We start from the raw sequence: 24,354 nt of genomic DNA on the forward strand, positions 1-24,354 counted from the left end.
AAAAAAAAAAAAAAAAAAAAAAGAAAGTAGAGAAAGAGGCGCTCGGGGGTCTGAGGAGACGCGCTCGGGTCTGAGGAGACACGTTTCCGAGAAATGACTCGGGGGGGAAGCACACGGCGCGCAGGGGGGACATTGTTCCCGGCGCGCCGTGGGTGCGCGGTCGCCGGCGCGGGCCCACGTGGAGCCGAGCGGCGCGGCGCCGGCCGAGCGCGCCGGGCTGCCCGGGCCCCCGGAGTGCGCGCCCGAGCTCCCCGCCGCGGCCGTTCACGCCCGAGCGCCGCCGCCGCCGCCGCCGCCGGTCCCGCGTGTGCCCCGCTGAGGGGGAGGGGCGGGCCAGGGGTGGGGGCGGAGGGGTTGTGGTTCCACTGCAGCGGGGGCTCCTGTGTCCTTGTGCGGAAATGACACACGGAGTCCCGTCACGTCACGCGAGAGCGCAGCGCACGGACACACAAAGAGAGGGGAAAATACACGGCGCCCGCCGCCCGCCCGCCGCCCCCAGCGACTCCCGGGCCGCCCCGGCCAGGCCCCCTCCGCGCGCGGCCCCCACTCTCGGCCCCGCGCCCTCCCCCCCCCCACGTGGCGCCCAAACTCGGCGGCGCGGGCCCGCTCTGCAAAGTACAGAACTCGCGTCCCAGGTAAGTGCGGGGCGGACCGAGCCGGCCGCGCGGTGGCGGCTCCGGGGCAGCCGGACGGGAGCGTGGCTGCAACATCCATGCCGGGGTGGGGGGCGGGAGCAGGGGAGGGGACGCGGAGGGGGGCTGCGCCGAGCGCGCCCGCCGGCGGGGAGCGCCCACCCCCGCGCAGGGCCGAGCCGCCCGAGCCGGCGCCCACGGGCTCGCCGCGCCCATTGTGCCGCGCACCCCTTTGTGCCCGCTCGGAACGCGGCGGCCCCATGGCGTTCCGGGGAGCACGCGCGCCGCGCGGGGGCGGGGGACGCGCAGGGGAACGGTCTGCGCCGCCGCCGCCGCCGCCCCACTCGCGCAGCGCGCCGGCCCCACACCCGCGCCGGGCGCCGCGATGGAGCGGCCGGGGCCGCGCGGTAGGCTGTGCGGAGCCGGCTTCACCGAGCCGGCGGCGGCCGGGCGCTCGCACTCGGCGGGGCCGGGGGCTGGGGACGGCTCGGCGACTGCAAGGGGGTGTCCGAGCGGGAGCAGGGGGCGGGGACTGGGGGAGATGCCGAGCGGGGAGCGCGAGGCCGGAGCAGCAGCGGCTCGGAGGACGCTGCCGCCGGAGCCTGCAAATGGAGCGAGGCAGGCAGGCAGGCCGGCGGCGGCGGCGACGGCGGCCGGGAGCGGAGAAGCCTGCGCCCCGCCGCCAGGGGGCGCGGCGCTCCCTCGCCGGCCGTTCCACGGCGGTTCGCGGTTCCCGCTGCCCGGCCGCTGGAGGCGGGCCCGGCGCCTTGGGTGTGCACCCTGGGCTGGCGCGAGGCCTTCCTGGCCGGCCGGAGCGGGAGCCCTGGGCGCTCGCCGCCCCGCGTGACCGCTCCGGCCCCCGCTGTTGCAAACGTGGTTTCCCACGCAGACTTTGCCCTGGCCTTGTGCAGTGCCTATGTTCAGGGCCTGCGTGACCAGAGAGACATGGTTCTGTCTGCTCCTCTGTGCTGGTACCTTTTTTTTTTTTTTTTTTAACTGAAACAAGGTGTTTTTGCAAAAGTAAACGGATTTGATTGCGGGGGGTGGATGGGGGGACCTGTTTGGAAGCGCTCTGGGAGCTAAAGGCCAGCCGGACCAGGGGTGTGCGGGGCAGGGCGGAGTGCTTGAGTAAGACATGTTGGATTTCCCCTTAAAGGAACTTTTCACTGTTGAGCTGCAAATGTTTAAAGCGCCTCAGTCATGCGCAGAGTGCCAGCCAGCGATCCAGGGAATTGAGCCCCTCGGGATTAACTTGGTCATCAGCCACTTCCACTCCCACGGGAGTTTTTTTTTTTTTTTTTTTAAGATTTATTTCTGTATTTGAAAGCCCATGTTGCAGAGAGCAGAGTGGTGAACAGAGAGCTGTTCCATCTGCTGGTTCACTCCCCAGCTGACGGGAAAGGCCTGGCCCAGCCAGGAAACTGAACTCCACCTGGATCTCCCACGTGGGTGCAGGGGCCCAAACACTTGGGCCACCTTCTGCTGCCTTCCTAGACGCATTAGCAGGGAGCTGGATCGGAAGTGGAACAGTGGAACAGCCGGGACTCGAACCAGTGCCCATATGGGATCCTGGCTTTACGGGCGGGCTGTGGTTTGACATGCTGTGCCACAATGTTGGCCTCAGGTGCTTTCTTTTTCAACCATCCATCCTTAGTTTCTGGTTTTCAAAGAAGCTTTTTTTTTTTTTTTTTAAGATTTATTTATTTATTTGAAAGGCAGAGTTAGAGAGAGGCAGAGAGAAAAGAGGGGTCTTCATCTGCTGATTCACTCCCCAGAGTGAAGCCAGGAGCCTGGAGCTTCTTCTGGGTCTCCCTCATGGGTGCAGAGGCCCAAGGACTTGGGCCATCTTCTACTGCTTTTCCAGGCCATAGCAGAGAGCTGGGTCGGAAGTGGAGCAGCTGAGACTTGAACTGGCGCCCATATGAGATGCCGGTACAGCAGGCAGTACAGCAGGCAGCGGTTTACCAGTTCCGTCCCCCCCCCCCCCCCAGTTCTTTAATTAACTTATTTATTAACTTTGAAAGGCAGAGACAGATCTCCCATGTGCAGATTCACCTCCCTCATCCCCGCAACAGCCAGGACCTGGCCAGGCTGACCCCCCAGCCCAGGCATCTCCTGCTACCTCCCAAGGGTGTGCCTAGGCAGGAAGCGGAGTCAGGAGCTGGAGCTGGGACTTGGACCCAGGCATTCTGCTGAGAACTGAAGGTGTGTTAACCACTCTGCCAAAGGCCTGTGCCATTTTTGGTTTTAAGCACCACACAAGTACCTGTCTACTTAATGCTGGGAGTTGGGCAAACTTTCGTGTCTTCAGTTTTATGTCGCTAGCTTTTAACCCAGTGTCTGCTCACTTAGGCGCTCTGTAAATACTTGCTACATGATGCAGGGAGGCTCTTGGCTGCGAGAAGAAAGCTGGGGCCAGAGTGGCCAGTTCCACTGATGGATTAGCTGGTGTGCACGTGCTTCTTAAAATCCAGGGATAAGACCAGAATCTGTCACATTAAGAACTGCCACCAAGGGGCCAGCGTTGTGGCACAGCGAGTTAGGCTGCCACCTGTGTCGCCAGCATCCTGTATGAGGGATGCTTCAAGTCCCACTTGCTCACTTCCAGTGCAGCCCCCTGCTAACGTTCCTGGGAAAGCAGTGGAAGGTGGCCCAAGTGTCTGGGCCCCTGCACCCACGTGGGAAATCCAGATGGAGTCCAGGCTCCTGGCCTTTCTGTTGGGACCAACTGGGGAGTGAACCAGCAGACAGAAGATCTCTCTTCTCCTTTCTCTCTCTGTGTCTCTGTAACTATGCCTTTCAAATAATTTTTTTTTAAATAAAAACTGCCACTCAATATGGGATTTCACAGAGGTGCTGCCTCCTCGTTAAAGAAACAACTTAGCAGGAGAGCCTGGTGCTGCTATCCCTCTCACCTCCTCCAGCCCTGGGTGCAGACACATTGTTTGCACACACCCTCCCCTTGGGTCCCTCGTGTGAGCAAAGGCCTGGCAGAATGCCTGCTAATTCGGGAGAGAAGGGTTGGCGCTCACCCTGGCGGAGGCTTGTTTAGCTGAAAACAGCATCCTGTAGGGACGCCCCACCTACCACTTCTAGAGTTATCTAGAAAACCCCAGAGGCAGTGAGGAAGACACTGAGATTGGATGCGCGGTGGACACTGGGGTGGAAAGTTTAAATGCTTCAGATTGTGGCATGCAGAAAGAACCCGGTGAGTCAGTAGCCAGGTAGCAAAATAATTTGGTGTTAGGGGCTGGGAGGTTGCTTTGCTGTGTCCTTTCCTGGCCCGGAATCTTGATGACAAGGGATGAGCTCTACCCCTGATTGGCCGAGGTGCATCCCATCTTTGGGATGGGGCGGAGCTTTGCTGTACCCTCTTCATGAAGTGTACAGGGCTGTGTACCTGCACGGCCTTCATCGAGCTGTTCGTCTCCAGGGACATTTGGGACAATAAACTCTAAAGTCACAAGTGCACACCTGTCCCCAAAACGGATCCTTCTCTCCTGCCTCTTGAAGTTCTTTCCCCTCCAGACTGACAAGTGCGCCCCGCCCCTTCCGACTCGCCGGTGTCTCATGGTGCTGTTATTTCAGCCCAGAGCTCCCATGGCTTCTGGAGTTAGCTCTACAAGTGCCCTGCACAGGCCAGGTCAAGGGCTCCCCGTGCTAGCACTGGGCCTCGCGTGTGTGACGAGGGGCTGCCTCGTGCAGAGGGGCGGTTCATGCACAGAATGCGAGCCTATGGCTTTTGTTTGAAAATCAGACTGTTGCAAACTATTTTTTAAAGATTTATTTTGTTTATTTGAAAGTGTTAACAGAGAGGGAGAGAGATCTTCCATATGGCCCAGCTTTGACGGGCTGGGCCAGGGCCAGGCGGAAGCTAGGAGCCTGGAACTCCACCCAAGTGTCTCACAGGTGTGTGGGGGCCCAGGGACACGGGCTATCTTCTGCAGCTTTTCCCAGGTACGTTAGCAGGGAGCTGGATCAGAAGTGGAGCAGCTGGTGAGGGGCTGCTTACCCCACTGCATCACAAGCCAGCCTCTACAGACTGTTGATTTAAAGTATGAGTTTTCTCAGCAGCTCCCCTGATACCAGGCCCTCCCACCATGTTTAATCCAACTTGAAACCCACACGCTTAAAGTGAGCCTCTTCAGTTTCTGTTCTCTCCCACCAGCCACGTCTTCCCTCCACTTGTCTGAAACACACTTCCACCCTTATCAGTAGGGACGTGGATTGCACATCACTGGCCTTTGTTCCTATGCAGGGAGCTAGTGAAGCCAGGGACCAGGCTTGCTCACACCACGTTGTGGCCTGAACGCTAATGAGCTTGTATGGTTGCAAGACAACACTCAACACCAGCAGCACAGAGGAAGCCCTGCTTACGGCTCCAAGGACACTGAGCGGCTGCCACTGTCCGGTCAGCCACGGGGTGGCTGCTGGGATGTGCTGGCCCTCACTTCCGGACGCCCAGGTGAGGCCTACAGGCCCGGAGGACCTCAGTAGAACCCCTCTGCCGGGGGGAGGCGTCACCCTCAGCCAGCGCCTGAGGGTCAGGTGGCAGACCTCCGGCGGGCGAGGCGGCGTGCCGGAGAGGCGGCTGTGCGCCGCCCGAGTAAAGAAGGCAGCGACAATTACAGCTTTAGAAAAACAGGAGGAAATTGCCCTGGTTTTGTGAGGGCTGGTATTTTTTCAAACTGCATTTGCAGATGTGTCTAAAAATAAAAACAAATTATGAGCATGTCCTGCAGAGTCCTCTGGGCAGGGTGCCACTGGCAAGAGGGCTGGGTCCCGAGCGCCCCACGGCTCCCAGCGCTGCAGGAGTGGGTGGCATGGGAACATTCCTCCTGCCGGGGCGGGGGGGTGGGGGCCCTTCCATTTGATTTCACTCCCCTCTAGTTGGCTTCTGACTTGAAAGACAAGTTGCTAAACTTAAAGCATTTTTGTTTGTTTTATCTGAGGGGCAGAGAGAGAGAGAGAGAGAGACAGATGGACAGAGTTCCCACGTGCTGGTCCACTCCCCAGATACACGCAGTGAGCCAGGGGCAAGGACCCAAAGCAGGAGCTGGGAACTCAAACCAGGTTTCCCACTTGAGTGACAGGAAGCCAGTCACTTGAATCATCACCACTGCCTCCAGGATGTGCACTGAGTTGGAGTCAGGAGGTTGAGCTGGGCATGGAGTCCAGCCACTGTGATGTGGGAGTGGCCCGACACTGACCCCTAACTCTTCAGATCTGTAAGCCACTTTTTGCAATTTTGCAGTTTTTTCTTTTCTTTTCTTTCTTTCTTTCTTTCTTTTTTTTTTTTTTTAAAGATTTATTTGAAAGAGTTACAGAGAGGAAGGGAGAGAGATCTTCCACCCCTTGGTTTACTCCCCAAATGGCCGAAGGACCTGAGCTAGGCCAGGCCTGAGCCAGGAGCCAGGAGCTTCTTCCTGGTCTCCCACATGGGTGCAGGGACCCAAGCACTTGGGCTGTCTTCCACTGCTTTCTCAGACGCCGTTAGCCTGGAGCTGCATCAGAAGTGGAGCAGGCTGGCGCCGCGGCTCACTAGGCTAATCCTCCGCCTAGCGGCGCCGGCACACCAGGTTCTAGTCCCGGTTGGGGCGCCGGATTCTGTCCCGGTTGCCCCTCTTCCAGGCCAGCCCTCTGCTGTGGCCAGGGAGTGCAGTGGAGGATGGCCCAGGTGCTTGGGCCCTGCACCCCATGGGAGACCAGGAGAAGCACCTGGCTCCTGGCTTCGGATCAGTGCGGTACGCCAGCCACAGCGCGCCAGCCGTGGCGGCCATTGGAGGGTGAACCAACGGCAAAAGGAAGACCTTTCTCTCTGTCTCTCTCTCACTATCCACTCTGCCTGTCCAAAAAAAAAAAAAAAAAAAAGGTAGAAGTGGAGCTGCCGAGACTTGGGCCAGAGCTCGTATGGGATGCCAGTGTTGCAGGTGGCAACTTAACCCTCTGCGCCACAAAAAACTTTTTAAAGTTTTTAAACTTTAAAAAACTTAAAAAAATAAAAGATTTTAAACAAACCTGTTTTGTAGGTAACATTGAGTGCGGTGTGCCAGGCACTTTCTCCTTTGTAATCTGCACAAAGCCTCCAAGGTGAGGTACATGTATTGTGCTGATGAGTAGGTGAGCACCTTACTCAGTTGTAGATGCTGGTTTAATGATTCAAAATCCTTTAAAAATTTATTTTAATTTTTTAAAAGTTATTTGGGAGAGAGACCGAGAGCTCCCATCTGCCAGTCTTACCTCCAAGATGCTCCCTATAGCCAGGGCTTGGCCAGGCTGAAGCCAGGAGCCCAGTTCCTTTGAGCGGGGTCTGCATGAGGAGGAAGCTGGAGTCAGGAGCTGCAGCTGGGGCTCTAAGCCGGATAGTCCGCTGTGGGATGCTGACATCTTGATTGCTGGGCCGAATGCCTTTCTCTTAGTTACACTTAAAGTCGTTGAGGGGCAGAGAGTGTGGCACAGCAGGTAAAGCCATCACTTTAGTTGTCTGCCGGCAGTGCCACATTAAGCCCCTGCTCTGCTACTTCCCGTCCAGCTCCCTGCTAATGCGTCCTGGCTGGCAGCAGATGATGGTGCAAGTGCCTGGGCCCCCGACTGGACAGCCTGGCTCCTGGGTTCGGCCTGGCCCAGCCCTGGCTGTTGGAGCCGTTTGGGGAGTGAACCTGTGAAGGGAAGATCTCTGTCTCTCTGTGTTCTGCCATTCAAGTAGATATGAATAAACATTTAGAATCCTCAGGTTTGTTTTATTATTAATAACATCTTTTAGATGATCTGAGCATACTCTGTCCACTTTACCTTTTGTGTGTGGTAGCAGGGGCTGCCCCAGCCAAAGCCCCATCGGCTCAGGTCCTGGTCACATCCCCATATTGGCGCTCACACTCTCTGGGCAATCTGGCCATTTGCTTTGCCTTCCATCCGGAAGTGGGTCTTGGGGTGAGGGGGCTTGCCCTAGTGGCCTAAGGTCCGGCTTGCCTGGGCCAGCCCCTCCCTGACCTGCACCTGAGCCCAGTGTGGGGTCCCAAGCCTGGGGGTCACACAATGCTGTTTTAGCAAGGCAGAGGCTAGAGTCAGCTGGCTGGGATTTGAGCCTTGAAGTTTCAGGAAGCCCAAGTACTTCCCATTTCGGGGCCTGCTGCCTGTCTGCCGTGATGGGGGGGTCGGGGGGTTGGAGGGGAAGCTTCTGGCAGTCCTGATTAGCCTCTCACTGCACTCACAAAAGTCCTGGTCTCACTGCGGGGCGACCATGGGCTCGGCTCCCAACTGGAGAGAGAGGTGCCAGGGACCTCTGCAGCTACCACTGGAGCACCAGAGATCGGGTGCCTTTGGAAACTCATGGGCCAGTTAGGGAGGAGCCTGGTGGTCCTGAGCGGAGTGTGTGTGTGTGTGTGTCTGCCTGCCTGCTGGCGTGACTGTCGGCTCGTGGCCTGGCCGCCCTGCAGGTGGAGTCTGCACGCCTCCCTGCTTACCCACCCTTCACAGTGACCTCACCACGCTCCTTCCTGTTTCAGGGGCCCAGCCTCTCCGCTGCTTCCCTCTCCCACTGCCGCCGCCTCTTCACCCTGGAGCCGCAGCCCCTGGGGCAGCCATCCAGGTGCCCACTTAGCTCCAGTTTTTTTTTTTTTTTTTTTTTTTTTTTTAAGATTTATTTATTTGAAAGGCAGAAATGGAAGGAGAGAGAGAGAGAGAACCTTCCACCCACTGGTTCACTCCCTAAATGGCCACAACCACCAAAGCTGATACCACGAGCGCTATCAGGACTCTCCCACATGGGTGCAGTTGGGCCATTTTCTGCTGCTTTCCCGGGCACAGTAGCAGGGAGCTGGATTGGAAGTGGAGCAACCAGGACATGAACCGGCACCCATGTGGGATGCTGCGCTGCAGGTGAAGGCTTTACCTGCTACACCACAGTACCAGCTGGCACCATAGGTCCAGTTTTGAAGAGTTGGGGAAGGAAGGCTCCAGGCGCAGGTCAGAACCTCTCCCAGGTTGCTGGGGCACAAGTGAGCCCCACAGGGAGGGCAGAGGGAGCAGCTGTCATTCAGCATGCAGAGCTAACCCAGGCCATTAGTCTCCCCAGCTGGCCACGTAACCCCTCTGAGCGCCCTGGTCTCCGCTCTTGGCTCGGGTCCCTTCTTAAAGCAGAAGACTGGGTCTGAGGTTCTTTTTTTCCCTCCCATGAAAAACAACCCAAGGATCAAGCTGAGGAATTGACAGTGCCTGTAGGCACCGCCAGGAAGTGGCATTTCCGTATCTTCAAGGTTGATCTTTTCACCTTGTGAGCCAGGGGCGGTCTCCAGTCCCCTCTCCCTGTACTACGACCTTTGCACTCCGTCAGAGGCCACAATTCAGGGCCAGTGGTGCCGTGAGAAACCTCCACTAGTTTGTTCTTAGCTCGGCAGTGCTTTCAGAATTTAAAAGTGACACTTCAATTTTGCAGACATTCCGAGCTTGCGTCTGTGGACATAGAAGGTGACCTGGCTGGGCAGTTATGACAACTGTCCTTGGACGGAACCGTTTTCTGTTTTTATAAATTACTTTTTCAGTATCAGAGAATTGCATGCCTACTGTAGGATATGAGGAAAGTCAGAGGAAATGTACAGAAAGAATCATCCGTAAGCCACCTAATTGGAGGTCATTAGCTTTTTGGCATATTTCCTTCCAGCTAGTTTATGGCATTTTTTAATTACATAGTTGAGATATCCCCAGTGAACTTTGAAATATGTTGTTATTGACCGAGCAGCCTGTAATGAACAATTGATTTTGAATCTTTACACAGAATTTAATGCTCAGCTCTTTCTGTCAATAGAGGTTTTCAAGCCCTAAGTTGAGAAAAGGCCTCTAACTTTGCATGATGGAGAGAACAACAGTGACTCAAGGCGGGTTCAATCCCGATCACCTTTGGTGTGTTGTCTCTTCCCTTCTCTGCAGCTTTTGGGGTGACAAAGTGGTTAAGACGCTGCCTGGGAGACCCGCATCCCGTATCAGAGTGAGTTAGAGGCCTGGGTCTGCTCTGGTTCCAGCTCTTTGTTAATGCAGTCCCTGGGAAGCAGCTGATGATAGCCCAAGTAGTTGGGTCCCTGCATTCACATGGGAGACCCAGACGGAGATCCTGGCTCCCGGCTTTGGCCTGGGCCACCCCGACTACGGCGGGGGTTTGGAGAATAGACCAGTGAACAGATCTCTGCCTGTCCGTCTTTCTGCCTTCCCAATGTTAAGTAGACAAGATAGAATTTTAAAAAGAATTAGTGACAGTGAATGGGTGCGGGGAGCTTTGGTGCAGGAAGATAGCCGCCCTCACAGCCCCGCCTCCGGCTTCGGAGACCGACTGTCAGGAGAAGCCATCCTGGCCCAGGCTCCTAGCCCTTGTGTCCTTTGCTCACCACTGTGGCTGTGGGTGAGAAGGTTCAGGTGTGTGAGGCTGTAGGTCCTAAGGTCTGGTCCTAGGTCTTTAGAAGCTGAAAGTGAGGGGGAAATCGAGTTCTGCCGTGAGTGACAGAGTTATTTTGTAAGTGGATTTCCCCCCTTGAATTGGCCTTAGTTGATATTCCGAGGAGCAAAGTTCTTGTTGGTTAGGAGTTTAAAAATGTTTGTGTCCGGATCAAAAACTTCCGGGTGCTAGGGGTCTTCTCCATGGCTGTATGGGCTGGGTGTGAGTTACGGTTGTCATAGAAACCCATCAGCACCTGCCAGCCTGGGGTTCGGACTGCTCCCCTGTCTTCCCGTGCTATCCTGTCCCGCTCTGCCCATTTCCATCCCCTGCGTCCTCCCATCCCCGCTGCCGTGTTGGTGGTGAATCCTGAAAGTGACCTCTCCGGTTGTCATTAGCTGGGACTCGAACCGGTGCCCATATGGGATGCCGGCATTGCAGACGGCAGCTTTACCCACTATGCCACAGTGCCGGCCCCCCCACCCTTTATTCTTAAAAAATGATTGGGGACTCCAAAGAGCTTTGTTTTTGTGGGTTATTTTGAGCCATATTGACTGTGTTTGAAATTAAAATGGAAAACATTTAAGTATTTGTTTTTAAATGACCATAATGGAACCATTAGAATGCAATAACATTTTTATAACATACGCTGTATTTTAAAATCCTTTCTGAAAACAGTGGCTTTGTTTACAGTTTTGCAAATCTTTTTCTTGTCTGTTTAATAGAAGATAGCTGAATTTTTGTGTCTGCCTCTGTATTTGGTCTTCTGAGAAATACTGTGTCCTGGAAAACTCCCCCATATGCTGGTGAGAAGACGAGAGTGGAAGGGAATAACATCTTAGTGTTATTCTGAAAATAATTTTGGTCTCGTGGAACCCCTCAGAGGGTCTTGCATGTTTTGGTGAAGCAACTTCCCAAACAGGAAAAAAAAAACAGAAAGCCTAGTTTGCAGCAAGTGTCAATTTCCTCGGTGTGACTACTCCTCCATGGCCAAGTTCAGGCTACTAACTTGGCTACTGATGGTGGCAAGCCACTGTGCAAGCCACGCAGGCCAGCGCCAGCCCATCGCTTTTCTCTGAGCATCATGCTTGAGAACCACTGATAAGGAACTTCTGTGGAAGGACACACAAGGTGGTTGTCCACTAACCCAGGGCCTGGACAGCGGATTTTTATCTTTTTTCTTTTCTTTTAAAGACAGCTCCCATTTTGCCAGGTTAGTCCCCAGATGCCAAGATGGGCCTTGGCTGGGACTGAAGCCAGGAGCCAGGAACTCAATTCAGGTCTACCAGGTGGGAGGCAGGGGCCCGATTATTTGAACCATCACTGCTACCTTCCGGGTGCACATTGGCAGAACGTTGCAGTCGGGAACTGGGAATTGAACCCAGTCTTGCTTGCATGCTTTTCTTTTTCTTTTATTTATTTTTGAAAGACAGAGTTAGGGAGAGACAGGGATCTTCCATCTACTGATTCATTCCCCAATTGGCTGCAACAGCTGAGGCTGGACCAGGCTGAAGCCAGGAGCCTGGAACTCCATCCGGGTCCTCTCCATGGGTGGCAAGAGCTCAAATATTGGGCCATCTTCCACTGATTTCCCAGGTGCATTAGCAGGGAGCTGGATTGGAAGTGGAGCAGCCAGGACTCAAAGTGGTGCTCATATGGGATGTGATGCCTGCCTAGACTTTCTAATGTGGAATGCTAGCGTGTTAGTCACTAGACTAAATGCCTGCTCCCAACAGTGGCCTTTAAAAAAAATGATTTACTTTATTTGAAAGACACCATGACAGAGAGAGATCTTTCATCCAGCAGTTCACTCTCCAAATGACCACAGCTGGGCCAGCCTGAAACCAGGAGCCAGGAACGCCATCCTGTGCCTCATGGCGTGGCAGGAACTCAAGTACTTGGGCCATCATCTGCTGCTTCCCAGGCCCACTATCAGGGAGCAGGATCAGAAGTGGGGCAGCTGGGACTCAAACTGGCATCCCACTGCTCCACAACACCTGCCTCCTGAACTGTGGCCTTTTAACCAAGTATGCTGTCATGCCCTTTGAATTATGTTCCATGTGCATGTATGAGGGGATAAAATGTTCACAGGGCAATGGGATTAAAAAAGAAAAATTAAAAAAATGATAACTTTTATTTCTCATTATCAGCTCTTGTCAGGGTTTGGACACTTCTGTGAGTGGTGATGCTAGGCCTTTATCCCATTTCAGAGTTGCTGAGGACCTGGTGATTTAGCCATGTCAGTGCATTCTCTTTTACATGATTGACTAAAAAAAAAAAATGGGTGTCCTTTAATGATTTTTTAATATTAGGGAGTAAAAACAAGTCAGAAGGAGCCAAACCAGGACTGTAGTGTGGGTGCATAATGATTGCCCATTGAAGCTTGCAAAATCGCCCTTGTTTGATGAGAGCTGAGCAGGAGCACTGTGGTGGAAGAGGACTCTGGGGAAGCTTTCACAAGTGCTTTTCTACTAAAGCTTTGGCTGGCTTTTTCAAAACACTCTCATGATAAGCAGATGTGTTTATTCTTTGGCCCTCCAGAAAGTTAACAGAAGTGCCTTGAGCATCCCCGAAAGCCTGTTGCTGGAGCAGGTATTGAGGAGCAGCGGGTTAAGTCGCTGCTTGAGATGCCCATCTCCCATTTCAGATCCCTCTGCACCTGATCCAGCTCCCTGCTAATGCATCCCGGGGAGCCTCGGGAGATGGCTGAAGTGCTTCAGGCCCTGCCCACCCACATATGAGACCCAGATGGAGTTCAGGGCTCCTGGCTTTAGCCTGACCCAGCCCTGGCTGTTGCAAGCATTTGGGGACTGAACTAGCTCATGGAAGATCTCTGTGTCACTCTGCCTTTCAAGTAAAAGAAAAATAATGAAACATAAACACAAAGCCTGTTGTGATGACCTCTGCTCTTTATTGGTCTGACTTTGGCCAACTTCCACCTCTTGGTAGCCGTTGCTTTGATTGTGCTTTGTCTTCAGGATCATACTGGTGAGGTCATGTTCCTCTCTTTGCACCTTCAAAGAAATGCTTCAGGATCATGCTCCCACTTACTGAAAGTTTCCATTTGAAGGCTCTGCTCATGTCTGATCTGGATGCAGCAGCTTTGGCACACAGGGAGCAAAAAATTTGCTCTACCTGAACTTCTCAGAGTTCTGTAAGCTGAACCAGTTGCAATGTCTGTTGTTTCTGCTGTTAGCCATTGGCTGACTTCAGTTTAGGGCATAGCAGGATTAATTTTCCCTCAAAATTTCCCTCTGAATGGTCTGGTACTATAGGCCTCATCTTCAACCAGTCTCATCACTTCTTTTAAAAAAAGTTATCCACAGGCTGGTGCTGTGGCCTGCTGTGCCGCCTGCTGTGCCGGCATCCTGTGCAGACACTAGTTCAAGTCCTGGCTGCTCCATTTCCAATCCATCTTCCTGCTAATGTGCCTGGGAAAGCAGAGTTCAAGTCTTGGCTGCTCCATTTCCAATCCATCTCTCTGCTAATGTGCCTGGGAAAGCAGTGGAAGATGGCCCAAGTGCTTGGGCCCTTGCACCCATGTGGGAGACCTGGAAGAAGCTCCAGTCTCCTGGCTTTGGATTGGCCTAGCTCCAGCCATTGTGGCCATTTGGGGAGTGAGCCAGTGGATGGAAGACCTCTCTCTAACTTTCTCTGCCTCTGCCTCTCTGTAACTCTGCCTTTCAAATAAATAAGTAAATCTTTACAAACGGCTGGCTTTTTTTTTTTTTTTTTCAACTGCTGGTTTCTTTGGTTCTTGTGCCCATAAGCTTTTCATAAAGCTTCAGTGACTTCACCCAAGCTTCATCATAAATTGGATGTTTGTTTTTGCTTCAATTTTAGCAGAATCCATGTTGCTCTCTTGGGGCTCTTTTCAAACTGATGTCTTATTCTTCTTGGTGCCTCAGACTAGATCCTGTGCAAATGTGTTGTAACACATCAGCGTGGGTTTATTTTGGTGTAAAACAAATGACTGCAACAGCCGGAGCTGGACCTATCTGAAACTGGGAACTAGGAGCTTTTTCCAGGTCTTCCACACAGGTGCAGGGGGCCAAGCACTTGGGTCGTCTTCTGCTTTCCTAGGCCATAGCAGAGAGCTGGATCGGAAGAGGAGCAGCCGGGACTACCACCAGTGCCCATATGGGATGCCGGCACTGCAGGCAGAGGCTTAACCTACTGTGCCATAGCGCCCACCCCAGTGTATAGTTTATTCATAGCATTCATTTCCCACGAATCTTTTGAAGACATCTCGTGTTACCTGATTTAAAAAAAGGGGGAAAAAAAAGAGTTTAAGAGTTCTTCCTTCTGAAAATGGACCCTAAAAAATGGAAAGCGTTGTGTAATGTGTCAGTCGCTTTCCCATTTCTTTTTTATTTATTTATTTATTTATTTTTTTGACAGGCAGAGTGGACAGTGAGAGAGAGAGACAGAGAGAAAGGTCTTCCTTTGCCGTTGGTTCACCCTCTAATGGCCGCCGCGGCCAGCGTGCTGCGGCCGGCGCACCGCGCTGATCCGATGGCAGGAGCCAGGAGCCAGGTGCTTTTCCTGGTCTCCCATGGGGTGCAGGGCCCAAGCACCTGGGCCATCCTCCACTGCACTCCCTGGCCACAGCAGAGAGCTGGCCTGGAAGAGGGGCAACCGGGACAGAATCCGGCGCCCCGACCGGGACTAGAACCCGGTGTGCCGGCGCCGCTAGGCGGAGGATTAGCCTACTGAGCCGCGGCGCCGGCCTTTTCCCATTTCTTTAAGGCATGGGTCCTTCTACACACCATGAGTGGGTCTCACTTCTCTGCCTTCTTGTCTTTCTCCAAGACTTTCCTGCATCCTCAGCACCCTGTCCAGCCCCGGGCCAGGGGCATTCTGATAGGATTCAGATTCATCCACTTTTTTTTTTTTTTTTTTTTTTTTGACAGACAGAGTGGGCAGTGAGAGAGAGAGACAGAGAGAAAGGTCTTCCTTTGCCGTTGGTTCACCCTCCAATGGCTGCCGCGGCCAGCACCGCACCGATCCGATGGCAGGAACCAGGTACTTCTCCTGGTCTCCCATGGGGTGCAGGGCCCAAGGACTTGTGCCATCCTCCACTGCACTCCCTGGCCACAGCAGAGAGCTGGCCTGGAAGAGGGGCAACCGGGACAGAATCCGGCGCCCCGACCGGGACTAGAACCTGGTGTGCCGGCGCCGCAAGGCGGAGGATTAACCTAGTGAGCCGCGGTGCCGGCCAGATTCATCCACTTTTAAGCATGAGGCACAGAGGTAGCCTCAAACCCTGAAAGTTGTTGCATTTGTGTAGCAAATTTCAACAGCTTACTCTTGTCAATTTGGTATCGACAAGTGGCTGAAGCATCTTGCTGTTTCTGAACTCTCGAGGTTGTCCCTCCTTTTGTGTCCTCTGTAAACCAAAGGCTGTCCTGATGACCTCCGAGCCTCCACCCCGTGCCCTGCCCATCCCCACTGTGCAGATGGAGGGAGTCTGGGGGATGCCTTCATGAAATCTTGTGGACTGCTGTGCGTTCTGCAGCATTTGAAACTTTCTGCCCGGGGCTTCCTAGGCCGTTTGGTTTTAGGAGAAGAGAGCATTTTCCCTCATTAAGTTAACCACTGGACAGTGATCGCTTTTGAAAGCTGCTGCACAGGTCCCATGGCCTCTCGTCTTTACCCACTTAACTCTTCCCTTGGCTTGGTCAGGGGTTTCTGAGGGACTTGGTGAGAAAGCTGATTGTTGGAGGGCATTTTGGATGCATTGTGGGATGGGCCCATGGTCTGAGGTTTGTGGACAGAGTTCAAAACCTTTAACTAAAGGGATGCAAGGCCTGGAGGCTAGCAGGCAGGGGGGAGACGTAAAAGAAGCTTCCAGAAGGCCCAGCTCCTCCAGCACCTGTGTTAGGCAAGCGGGAGGAATTTCCTGGACACGCCAGGCCCCCGGGCTGCCCACGAGGACAGAGCTTGTGACCCTCCACCCGGCAGATGACCAGGAAATGACTGGAGCAAGGTGATAGCCATCTCTTTTCCACCTGCCGCAATGCAACAGTGTCCCAAGAGTGTCCGTGGCTGTCTGAGTCAGCTCCGGGAGGCAGGGAGTGACCCCTTGCCCCTCTTGCAGCAACTCCTGCCCCGCAGCGGCATGCAGTCTGCCTCCAGGCGTGACACAGACTGCTCCTCCTGGTAGCCACACGGCAAAAGGAGTTTGGGGGCCCCCAGAGAGGACAGAGAGGCCCTAAGTCAGGAAACAGGCAGGGTGTTTGCCCGCAGAACCTTAGCAGAAGGAAGAGGACTCGGTTGTTTCCCGCTCTGGCTGCTGCAGGAGGTACAGACAGACTCCCCGGGTCCTGGTTCTGCCACTCAGTGCCTCTGTGACAGACCCTGGGTGAATTAACCTGCCAACTGGGAGCAGAGTAGCCCAGAACAAGGCAGAGGTGCCCGAGTAGTGGCCATCCAGGTGCCTGGCATGCAGCCCCCATGGGCTCCCGTTGTTAGAGGGGACCCTCCCCTGGATCCCAGTCCCCCGCCACCATCACAGGCCCAGGCAAGTGCGGCTTCACAGACCTTGCATTGCTGTTGGGGGAAGGGGCCCAGCACCCAGCGTTCTGGATTCCTTGGGTTCTAACCTCGCATCTGTCACTGGTCTATAAATGAACACAGCAATGTTTTCCAAAGCAGATGCGCTGGGGTGACTTGAAGCCTGGCAGCTGGCAGCTCTTTCCTCCCACCTCACCCCTGTGAGCCTTCCTGCCACCCCCACTTCTCCCTCCCCTCCCGCTCCCCTCCAGGGGTGGCTCAGGTGTGTGCCTTTCCCCTGTCGTTTTCACTGTGCTGTGGTGATTCAGAAAATAGCCCTTCTGCTCAATGAGCCGCATTCCTGGCTGGCTACGCCCAGCGGCCGGCTGCTCCTTGTTGTCAGGCTCCCTCGGCCTCAGCACCCACTGGGCCAGCTCCACGCTGCTCCCTTTGGGCCGGCAGAGCAACGTGGGAGGGCCTGTGCGGGGGTCAGTAAGTCAAAGAGGCCCTCGCCCGCACCTGGGGTTCTCTGAGCCTTGTCCCCTCCGTCCACTCCTGCCCGCTAGCATGTGCTCATGTCCTAATGCTTTCTGCCTACCCAGAGTCTGCACCACCGTCCCATTTTCCTTCACGTAGACCCTCTGCCATCTCCTTCTTTTCCTGCCTCTTCCCTTGTGTGCGGGCTCCCTGCCCGCAGCAGCCCGGCACGCCTGCCTCCCCATCTCTTCTGTCCCTGCCCTCGGATGGAGGGGAGTGGGTTCTGTGACCACGTGGCAGTGGTTCTGAGGACACTGGGCCAGCCCAGTGCATTTGGGGGATCTGAACTATGTTTCCTTGAGAGAGCCTTTCATTGGGCTGGCAGGCAGGTGTGGGTTTGCATCTGGTGTTGCCACCCACGCTGGCCACTGACCGGCCCCCAGCTCAGGTCCGAGGGCGCTTCTGGCAGCACAGCTCCTGGGTCCCTGTCTGTTTTCCTTCAGCCTCACTGTGTTCAGTTTCTCAGGTGGGGGAAAGCTTGGTGAGCAGGAAGCGTTTTTGGTTTCAAGTAAATCTTGTTTGTCATTCCTGGAAGTTAGCAATACAGGAATGACAAAAGCCACATGCGCTGTGCAGGCGCTGGGCGAGTGTGGCGGTTAGTGGATGATGGAGTCAGCCAGATACATGTCTCCTGCCCTGCTCTTTTTTTAGTTTTTTTTTTTTTTTTTTTTTTTAAGATTTATTTATTTTTTTACTTCAAAGTCAGAGTTGCACACAGAGAAGGAGAGGCAGAGAGAGAGAGAGAGGTCTTCCATCTGTTGGTTTACTCCCCAAATGGCCACAACAGCCAGAGCTGTGCTGATCCGAAGTCAGGAGCCAGGGGCCCAAGGAATTGGGCCACCTTCCACTGCTTTCCCAGGCCATAGCAGAGAGCTGGATCGGAAGTGGAGCATTCGGGTCTCGAACCGGCACCCATTTGGGATGCCGGCACTGCAGGCGGTGGCTCCACCCACTACACCATAGCGCCGGCCCCTCCTGTCCTGCTCTTGACCACACTCTCCATCCCCTCTGCAAGGGGTGCAGGGCGACCACACAGGGCTACAGCCGCCCTGGGAGTGGGTCACTAACCCTCGCGATGGCATCCCTCTTATGGAATTTCCTCAGGAGAAGCTCCCTGGCCCTATCCTCCCCTGACCCCTAACCCACAGGAGAAGCCTGCACGTCCATCAGCTTCATCAGTTCCCCATGGTCGACACGGAGGTTTCCCAGATGAGGCCCCCGTGCAGCACGCGCTGTGGATGTTCCTGCTGGGAGGAGTTTGCGGGCGCTCGGAGACGGCAGTGATGAGCTCAGCCCTGCGTCAGTCGTGTCGGGACCAGGGTGGCAGGAGTCAGGGGCTGCTGCCTTCCCTCCGCTGTGCCGTTCAGACCAGGTTGCGTGACGCTCTCATGCCCACGCGTCACATACCGTCGTGTCCTTTTCTCCCCGTTGCATCTGAAGGAAGAACGGGATTAGTGCCATCCTCTGAAAATGTAGCGTGACCACAGAGCTAGCTGGAGTTTTTCCAGTAGCCGCTTTACTGAAACAAGCCAAGTTCATTTTAAAGACGCACTCGGCCCAGTAAGTCCCCAAGTATTACCACTTCCATCTGTGATCGATATGAATCAGTCAGCAGAGGGATGCTTCATGGCTGGCCGTGGTGTGTGTTTCCCACTTACGGCTTGGGACTAAGCCACACCTTGGGTGCAGCAAGGCAGCTGTCACTGGGAACAGCGGGTCCCTCGACCGCTTTATGAGAGTCCTGAGACCTCAGCCCGGTCTGTCTGGGTCCGCAGCTTCCGTCCACCCTCCTTCACCCTTGTGGGTTTTCTCACTGGACTCACTGGACTTACACGTCAGGACTAAAGGGAGGTCATCAGACTGGGGTCATTTGTAAGACCTGGTTTGTTCCGATAGCATTGCCCTCGCTCAGTAAGTGCTTCATAGAGACAGCACAGGCTCTTCCCAGCGGGCGCACACAGGCCTGGCTGCTCTGGGCACCTGCAGGCAGGATGAGACAGACGCACACTCCCCAAGGTTCCGCTTGGCCTTGCCGGTCCTCGGACCCAGAGCCGGCGTAGGGGGGTGGGCAGGGGGATTTCTCTGTGGGTAGAGATGAAGAAATAAATCTAGCCATAAATCAAGACTTTATCTTTGTCTTTTCATTTAGTGGAATAGAAGATGAACTCAGCTGAATTCAGTGAAGATGTAGAAGAAGGTAAAAAAAAAATGTACATGCCTTTTTTAAAAAAATAAAACCCATTTCGAATGCCATGTTTTTGATTAGGTCATCCATGCACGTGACATGGTCAGAATATGTACAGGCGTGTGATGACCAGTCTCCTCCCAGCCCTGGAACCATGCACCTGTTACCAGCACCTTGTGCATCTCTCTCGAGTTACTTTTTAAAAGCACAAATAAGATTCGGCTCAGTCCCTTCCCCTCCCCTCCCCTCCCCTCCCCTCCCCTCCCCCAAAAGACTTTTCAACTGAGTTTGAACCAGATGTTCTGGAAACCTAGTTTGTTATGCAGCTCCGGGAGAAGAGGAAAGGGTGTCGTTGGAAAGCACAGGTTTCGTAGAAGTCCTCATGGGAGCGACAGCAGCCACAGCCCCCTGTCATCCAGGGACTCCTACTGAGCTCCGGGCGGCCCTGGTGTTGTCCCCCTGAGTCCTCTTTCTTCTCTGCCGCAGTTCTGAAAAATAACACTGTGAAGGTGGAGACCGAGGCCGAAGATGCTGCCCTGGACTGCTCAGTGAGCGCCAGGACTTCTGAGAAGCACCCTCTGGACAGCGTCTTCACTGCCCTCCAGGACGCCGGCAAACGCAAGCAGCCCGACTCGGTCCCCAGCGCCAAGAGGCGGCGGCTGATCCCCGAGGTGAGGGCCCGGCTCCTTCTGCCCTCCGCTCCGGCACTAAGCTTCTCTGGGTTGGGGCATCAGGGCAGCTGCTGAGCCCTGGGGCGCGAGCTGCGTTCGCTTCGAGCTGCCCTGTGATGGCTCCGGTCTCTAGAGGGTGTCTTTCGCTGGAAGTCCTGTCTGTGTCTGCATTCCTTGTGGGGTGAGGGGAGTCTCTGTGCAGCCACTTTGGAGTTTGGTTTTCCTGGTCTCTGCAGGGGGAAGTGAGCACATGATGATAGCAATGACGGTTGATGCGAGCCCGCTCGGCTCTCCATGGAGCCCAACTCCTAGGAGCGCTGGGGGCTGGCAGCCCTTCTCGGAAGTTAAATCCATTTTTCGATGCATCCGGGAGCTTGTTCCCTACAGGAGCCTTAGTGAATACTTTTGTGAAGTGAGGAATTCTTTCATATTGTACCTGTTAACCCCTAAGCTATATAATTTTTTTTAAAAAAATTTGCTTTATTTCTTAACCACGTGCTGGTTATGTGGGATTTGGCTGACTACTGAGAGTAGAAAATGCCAGCGGGCGTGATGGTCCCTGCCAGCAGCCTCCAGTCTGGGTGGGAGACAAGACAGGACACACAGCAGTTGGGGCTTCCAGGGGCCGGCCGGCCGGCCGGTTGGCTGAAGACACGGTCAGGCGTTACTGCTTAACTCCTGGTATAGTGGTTTCCCAAGTCTAGTGCGCCTCCACTGTGCCCTCCCCAGCACTCTGGAGACACAGATCAGCACTGTTCAGCAGGGCCCAGTTGTCAAGGCTCATTGTCATTAGCCTGAGCCCACTGGGGTTTCGGCCTGGGACCCTCTCTGATTTTATCGGTTAGGTTCTCTGCCGATGTGAGGGCAGATCCATAAACACTGCGCATTTGTGCATTTGGCGATCCTGGTTAGGCTTCATTCAGTAAAATGTATCCGTCACCTTCATTAGCATAATGAGAGTAATATTTTCACCAGGATTTAAATATGCATGCTTATATTGCATGCGGTCCTACCTTCTACGTCAGGACTGTTGAGTGATAGGCGTGTGTATCTCATCTTGTTTATTTGGGTGTTTTGGGATATCATTCCTGTAACATGCAGTATGCCGATTTGAATTGTACAGCTCAGTGGGCTTGGTGTATTCACAGAGGAGAAGCGTGAACACTGTCCATTTTCCAGCGTGTGCAGACCCCACAGAGAAGCTCTTACCCCCGAGCAGCCGCTTCTAACAGCGACCTCTGCTCCACTTCCCCTCTCTCTGTGGGTTGGCCTGTTCTGGACATCGCGTGTAAATGGAATCGGCCGCTCTGTGGCCCTTTGAGTCTGGCTTCTTTCACTCAGCACGGTGATTGCAAGGTTCATCCTTACTGTAGCATGTATTGATATGTCATTCCTTTCTATCTGTTGTAGTAGGCTTTGTTTTTCAAGCAAGTGCAACATGTAAAAGGTACAGACTTCTCTGTCACTGGCCTCTACACCTGTTCTGCCCCCATCCACTCCCCAGCCATTGTCGCCCAGAGTCCCTCCATTGCGCTAGGATGTGCTCTGGGTGTTAGGTAGTCTGTGGGTTTGGACAAATGGATGATGACATGTGTCTGCCATTGGAGTGCACCGAGTAGTTTCACTGCCCTGTGGTAGTTTCGCCGCTGCACCCACCTGGCCCCTGACCACCACTGGTCTCTTTACAGCCCACAGTTCTGCCTTTTCCAAGATGTCCTGATTGGAATCGTACAGCACATAGCCTTTCCAGATTGGCTTCATGCATTTAGCAATATGCACTTAAGTTTTCTCCACTCCTGCTCATGGCTTCATAGCTCATTTCCTTTTAGTGCTGACTCACAGTCCATTGTCTAGACAGACTACATTTATACATTCACATGCTGAAGGACACCTTGGCTACTTCCAGGTTTTGGCAATTATTAATAAAGCTGCCGAGAATGTCCACGTGTAGAGCATGTGTGCATCCAGTTTGTAACACCTTTGGGTAAATACCAAGAAGTGTAATGACTAGATCAAAGGTAAGAGTATGTTTAGTTCTGTTGGAAACCACCACATACTGTGACTCCACCCACTGAAAGAGAGTTCCTGTTGTAATTGGAGGAGGCTTCAGCACTCTTCCGTTGGGAATGGACCGATCTAACAGGCAGAAGATGCATTGGGACATAGTTGGGCCCAGCAGCACTGTCAACTGGATAGAACTGACATCTGTAGACTACTTCACCCAATGACAGCAGAATATACATTCTTCCAAACTTACGTGGAATATTCATCAAGATAGACCACATTGTGGAGAGAGCAGGAAGGCGAATGGGAGGGAGGGAGGTTGGGGAGGAAGGGGGAGAGAGAGAGAGTGAGCGAGCGGGCCCCCATCTATCTGCCAGTTCACTCCCCAAATGCCTGCAACAACCAGGGCTGGGCCAGACCAAAGCCAGGAGCCAGGAGCTTCATCTGGATCTCCCATGTGGGTGGCAGGGCCCCAAACTCTTGGACCATCCTCCACTGCTTTCCCCGGGCCATTAGCAGGGAGCTGGATCGGAAGTAGAGCAGCCAGGATACAAAACAGCATCTACTGGAAATACATGCATTACCGGTGGCATCTTAACCCACTATTCCACAGCGCCAACCCCTCGTTCTCTTTTGAAAGGTAACTTTGTAGGGCACAAAAATCTAGGTTGATAGTTTTTTTCCTAGCACACTTTATCTGTTTCACTCCACCATCCTGCTTTCATGGTGTCTGCAGAGAAGCTGGGTGTAATTCTTGTTGCTGCTCCTCTATGAGTAAGGTTCCCCCACCCCCAGGTCTGTCTTCTTGCAGGGTTTTTCTCATCTTTGGTCTTCTTTAGTTTGAAATTGATATTTGTAGGTTTTTGGCAATTATCTTTCTTGGTGTTCTCCAAGCTTCCTGGATGTATGGTTTGGTGTCTTGACATTAATTTGGGATATTTTTGGTCATCATGGTATCCAATATTTCTTCTGTTCCTTTCACTCTTTCCTCTGCTAGTATTCCTGTTATGTGAATGTTACACCTCGTGTAGTTGTCCATAGTTCTTGGCTATTCTGTTGTGGTTTCTTTTCTTTTTCTTTCTTTTTTTTTTTTTTTCTAAGATATATTTATTTGAAAGGCAGAGTGACGGAGAGAGAGGGAGAGACACAGAGACAGAGAGAGCTCTTCTATCAGCCATATCACTCCCTAAATGGCTGCAGCTGCTGGGGCCGGGCCAGGCTGTGGCCAGGAGTCTGGTAGCAGGGGTCCAAGGATTCAGGTCATCATCTGCTGCTTTCCCAGCCAGGCACATTAGCAGGGAGCTGGATCAGAAGTGGAGTAGCAGGGATTTGAACTGGTACTCATATGGGATGCCTGTATCGCAAGTAGCAGCTCAAATCCCTGTGCCATAAGCAGGCCCCGTTGTGGTCTTCTTCATTTTTTTTCTCTTTACTTTCCAGTTGTGCAATTTCCTTTTGAGATATCACAAAGCTCAGAGATTCTTTCCTTAGTGCTATCCAGCCATCAATAGCCCATCAAAGACATTCTTCATTTCTGTTACAGTGCCATTTACCTCTAGTGTGTCTGTTCATTTCTTAGAATTTCCAGATCTGTGAGCACATTGTCTCTCTGGCTCTTGCATGCTGTCTGCTTTACCCATCAGAGCCCCGAGCATATTCATCATAGCTGTTTCGAACTCTTTGTTTGGCAATTCCCACATTCCTCCCATACTTGAGTCTGATTTGGTCTTAGTATATCTTGCGGGTTCTTTCTAGATAGCCACACCCAACGTGGTGGGTGAAAGGTGCTGCTGTAAGTAGGCCTCTGGCGATGCAGTAGTGATCTGTGGGGGCCGGGGAAGCTCCGCTGAGCCCTGAGTAGGGCTTGGTTGCTCAACACTCCTGCACCTCTGGTAGATGGGTTCTGCTGAGTCGCCAGCAGGAAAGGCTCTGGGTACTTTCTCCTGAGGACAAATCTCCTATTATTTATTTTATTTCAAAGTGTGTGAGAGAGAGAGATGGATATTCCATCTGCTGGCCCACAAACAGCTGAGGCTGGGCTGGACCAAAGCTAGGAGCCCAGAACTCCATCCAGGTCTCCAGTGTGAGTGGAAGGAGCCCAAGTACTTGAGCCATCATCTGCTGCCTTCCAGGGTGAGCAGTAGGATTAGAAGCAGGAGCGAGATTTGATCTCAGACACTCCCTTATGGGATGCAGATGTCCCAACCAGTGGATTAACCTGCTGGGCCACAGCACCTGCCCTGGGACCCTTCTTCTTCTTCTTCTTCTTCTTCTTTTTTCTCTTCTCCTCTCCTCTCCTCTCCTCTCCTCTCCTCTCCTCTCCTCTCTTTTCTCTTCTTCTTCTTCTCTATTTATTTATTTATTTATTTATTTGAAGGCATAGCTACAGAGAGACAGAGGCATGGA

At 53.6% G+C, this 24,354-nt stretch overlaps 1 protein-coding gene across 2 annotated transcripts in view; it reads left to right on the plus strand.

Annotated features, from left to right (window-relative positions):
- The first annotated feature begins 496 nt into the window (after positions 1-496).
- The window catches only part of BEND3 (BEN domain containing 3), a 43,071-nt gene continuing 19,213 nt past the window's right edge, over positions 497-24,354 (plus strand). The window contains exons 1-3 of one of the 2 annotated variants that reach the window (XM_051855418.2): positions 497-635; positions 19,238-19,285; positions 19,760-19,944. In XM_051855418.2, the coding sequence (XP_051711378.2) occupies positions 19,249-19,285; positions 19,760-19,944 (222 nt within the window). In that variant the 5' untranslated portion in view covers positions 497-635; positions 19,238-19,248. Of the gene's footprint in view, positions 636-949; positions 1,040-19,237; positions 19,286-19,759; positions 19,945-24,354 lie in introns of those variants that run through there. The other variant, XM_051855419.2, reaches the window with a different exon arrangement.

This window comes from Oryctolagus cuniculus, chromosome 5 (genome assembly GCF_964237555.1).
Source record: "Oryctolagus cuniculus chromosome 5, mOryCun1.1, whole genome shotgun sequence".
Taxonomy (NCBI): Eukaryota; Metazoa; Chordata; class Mammalia; order Lagomorpha; family Leporidae; genus Oryctolagus; species Oryctolagus cuniculus.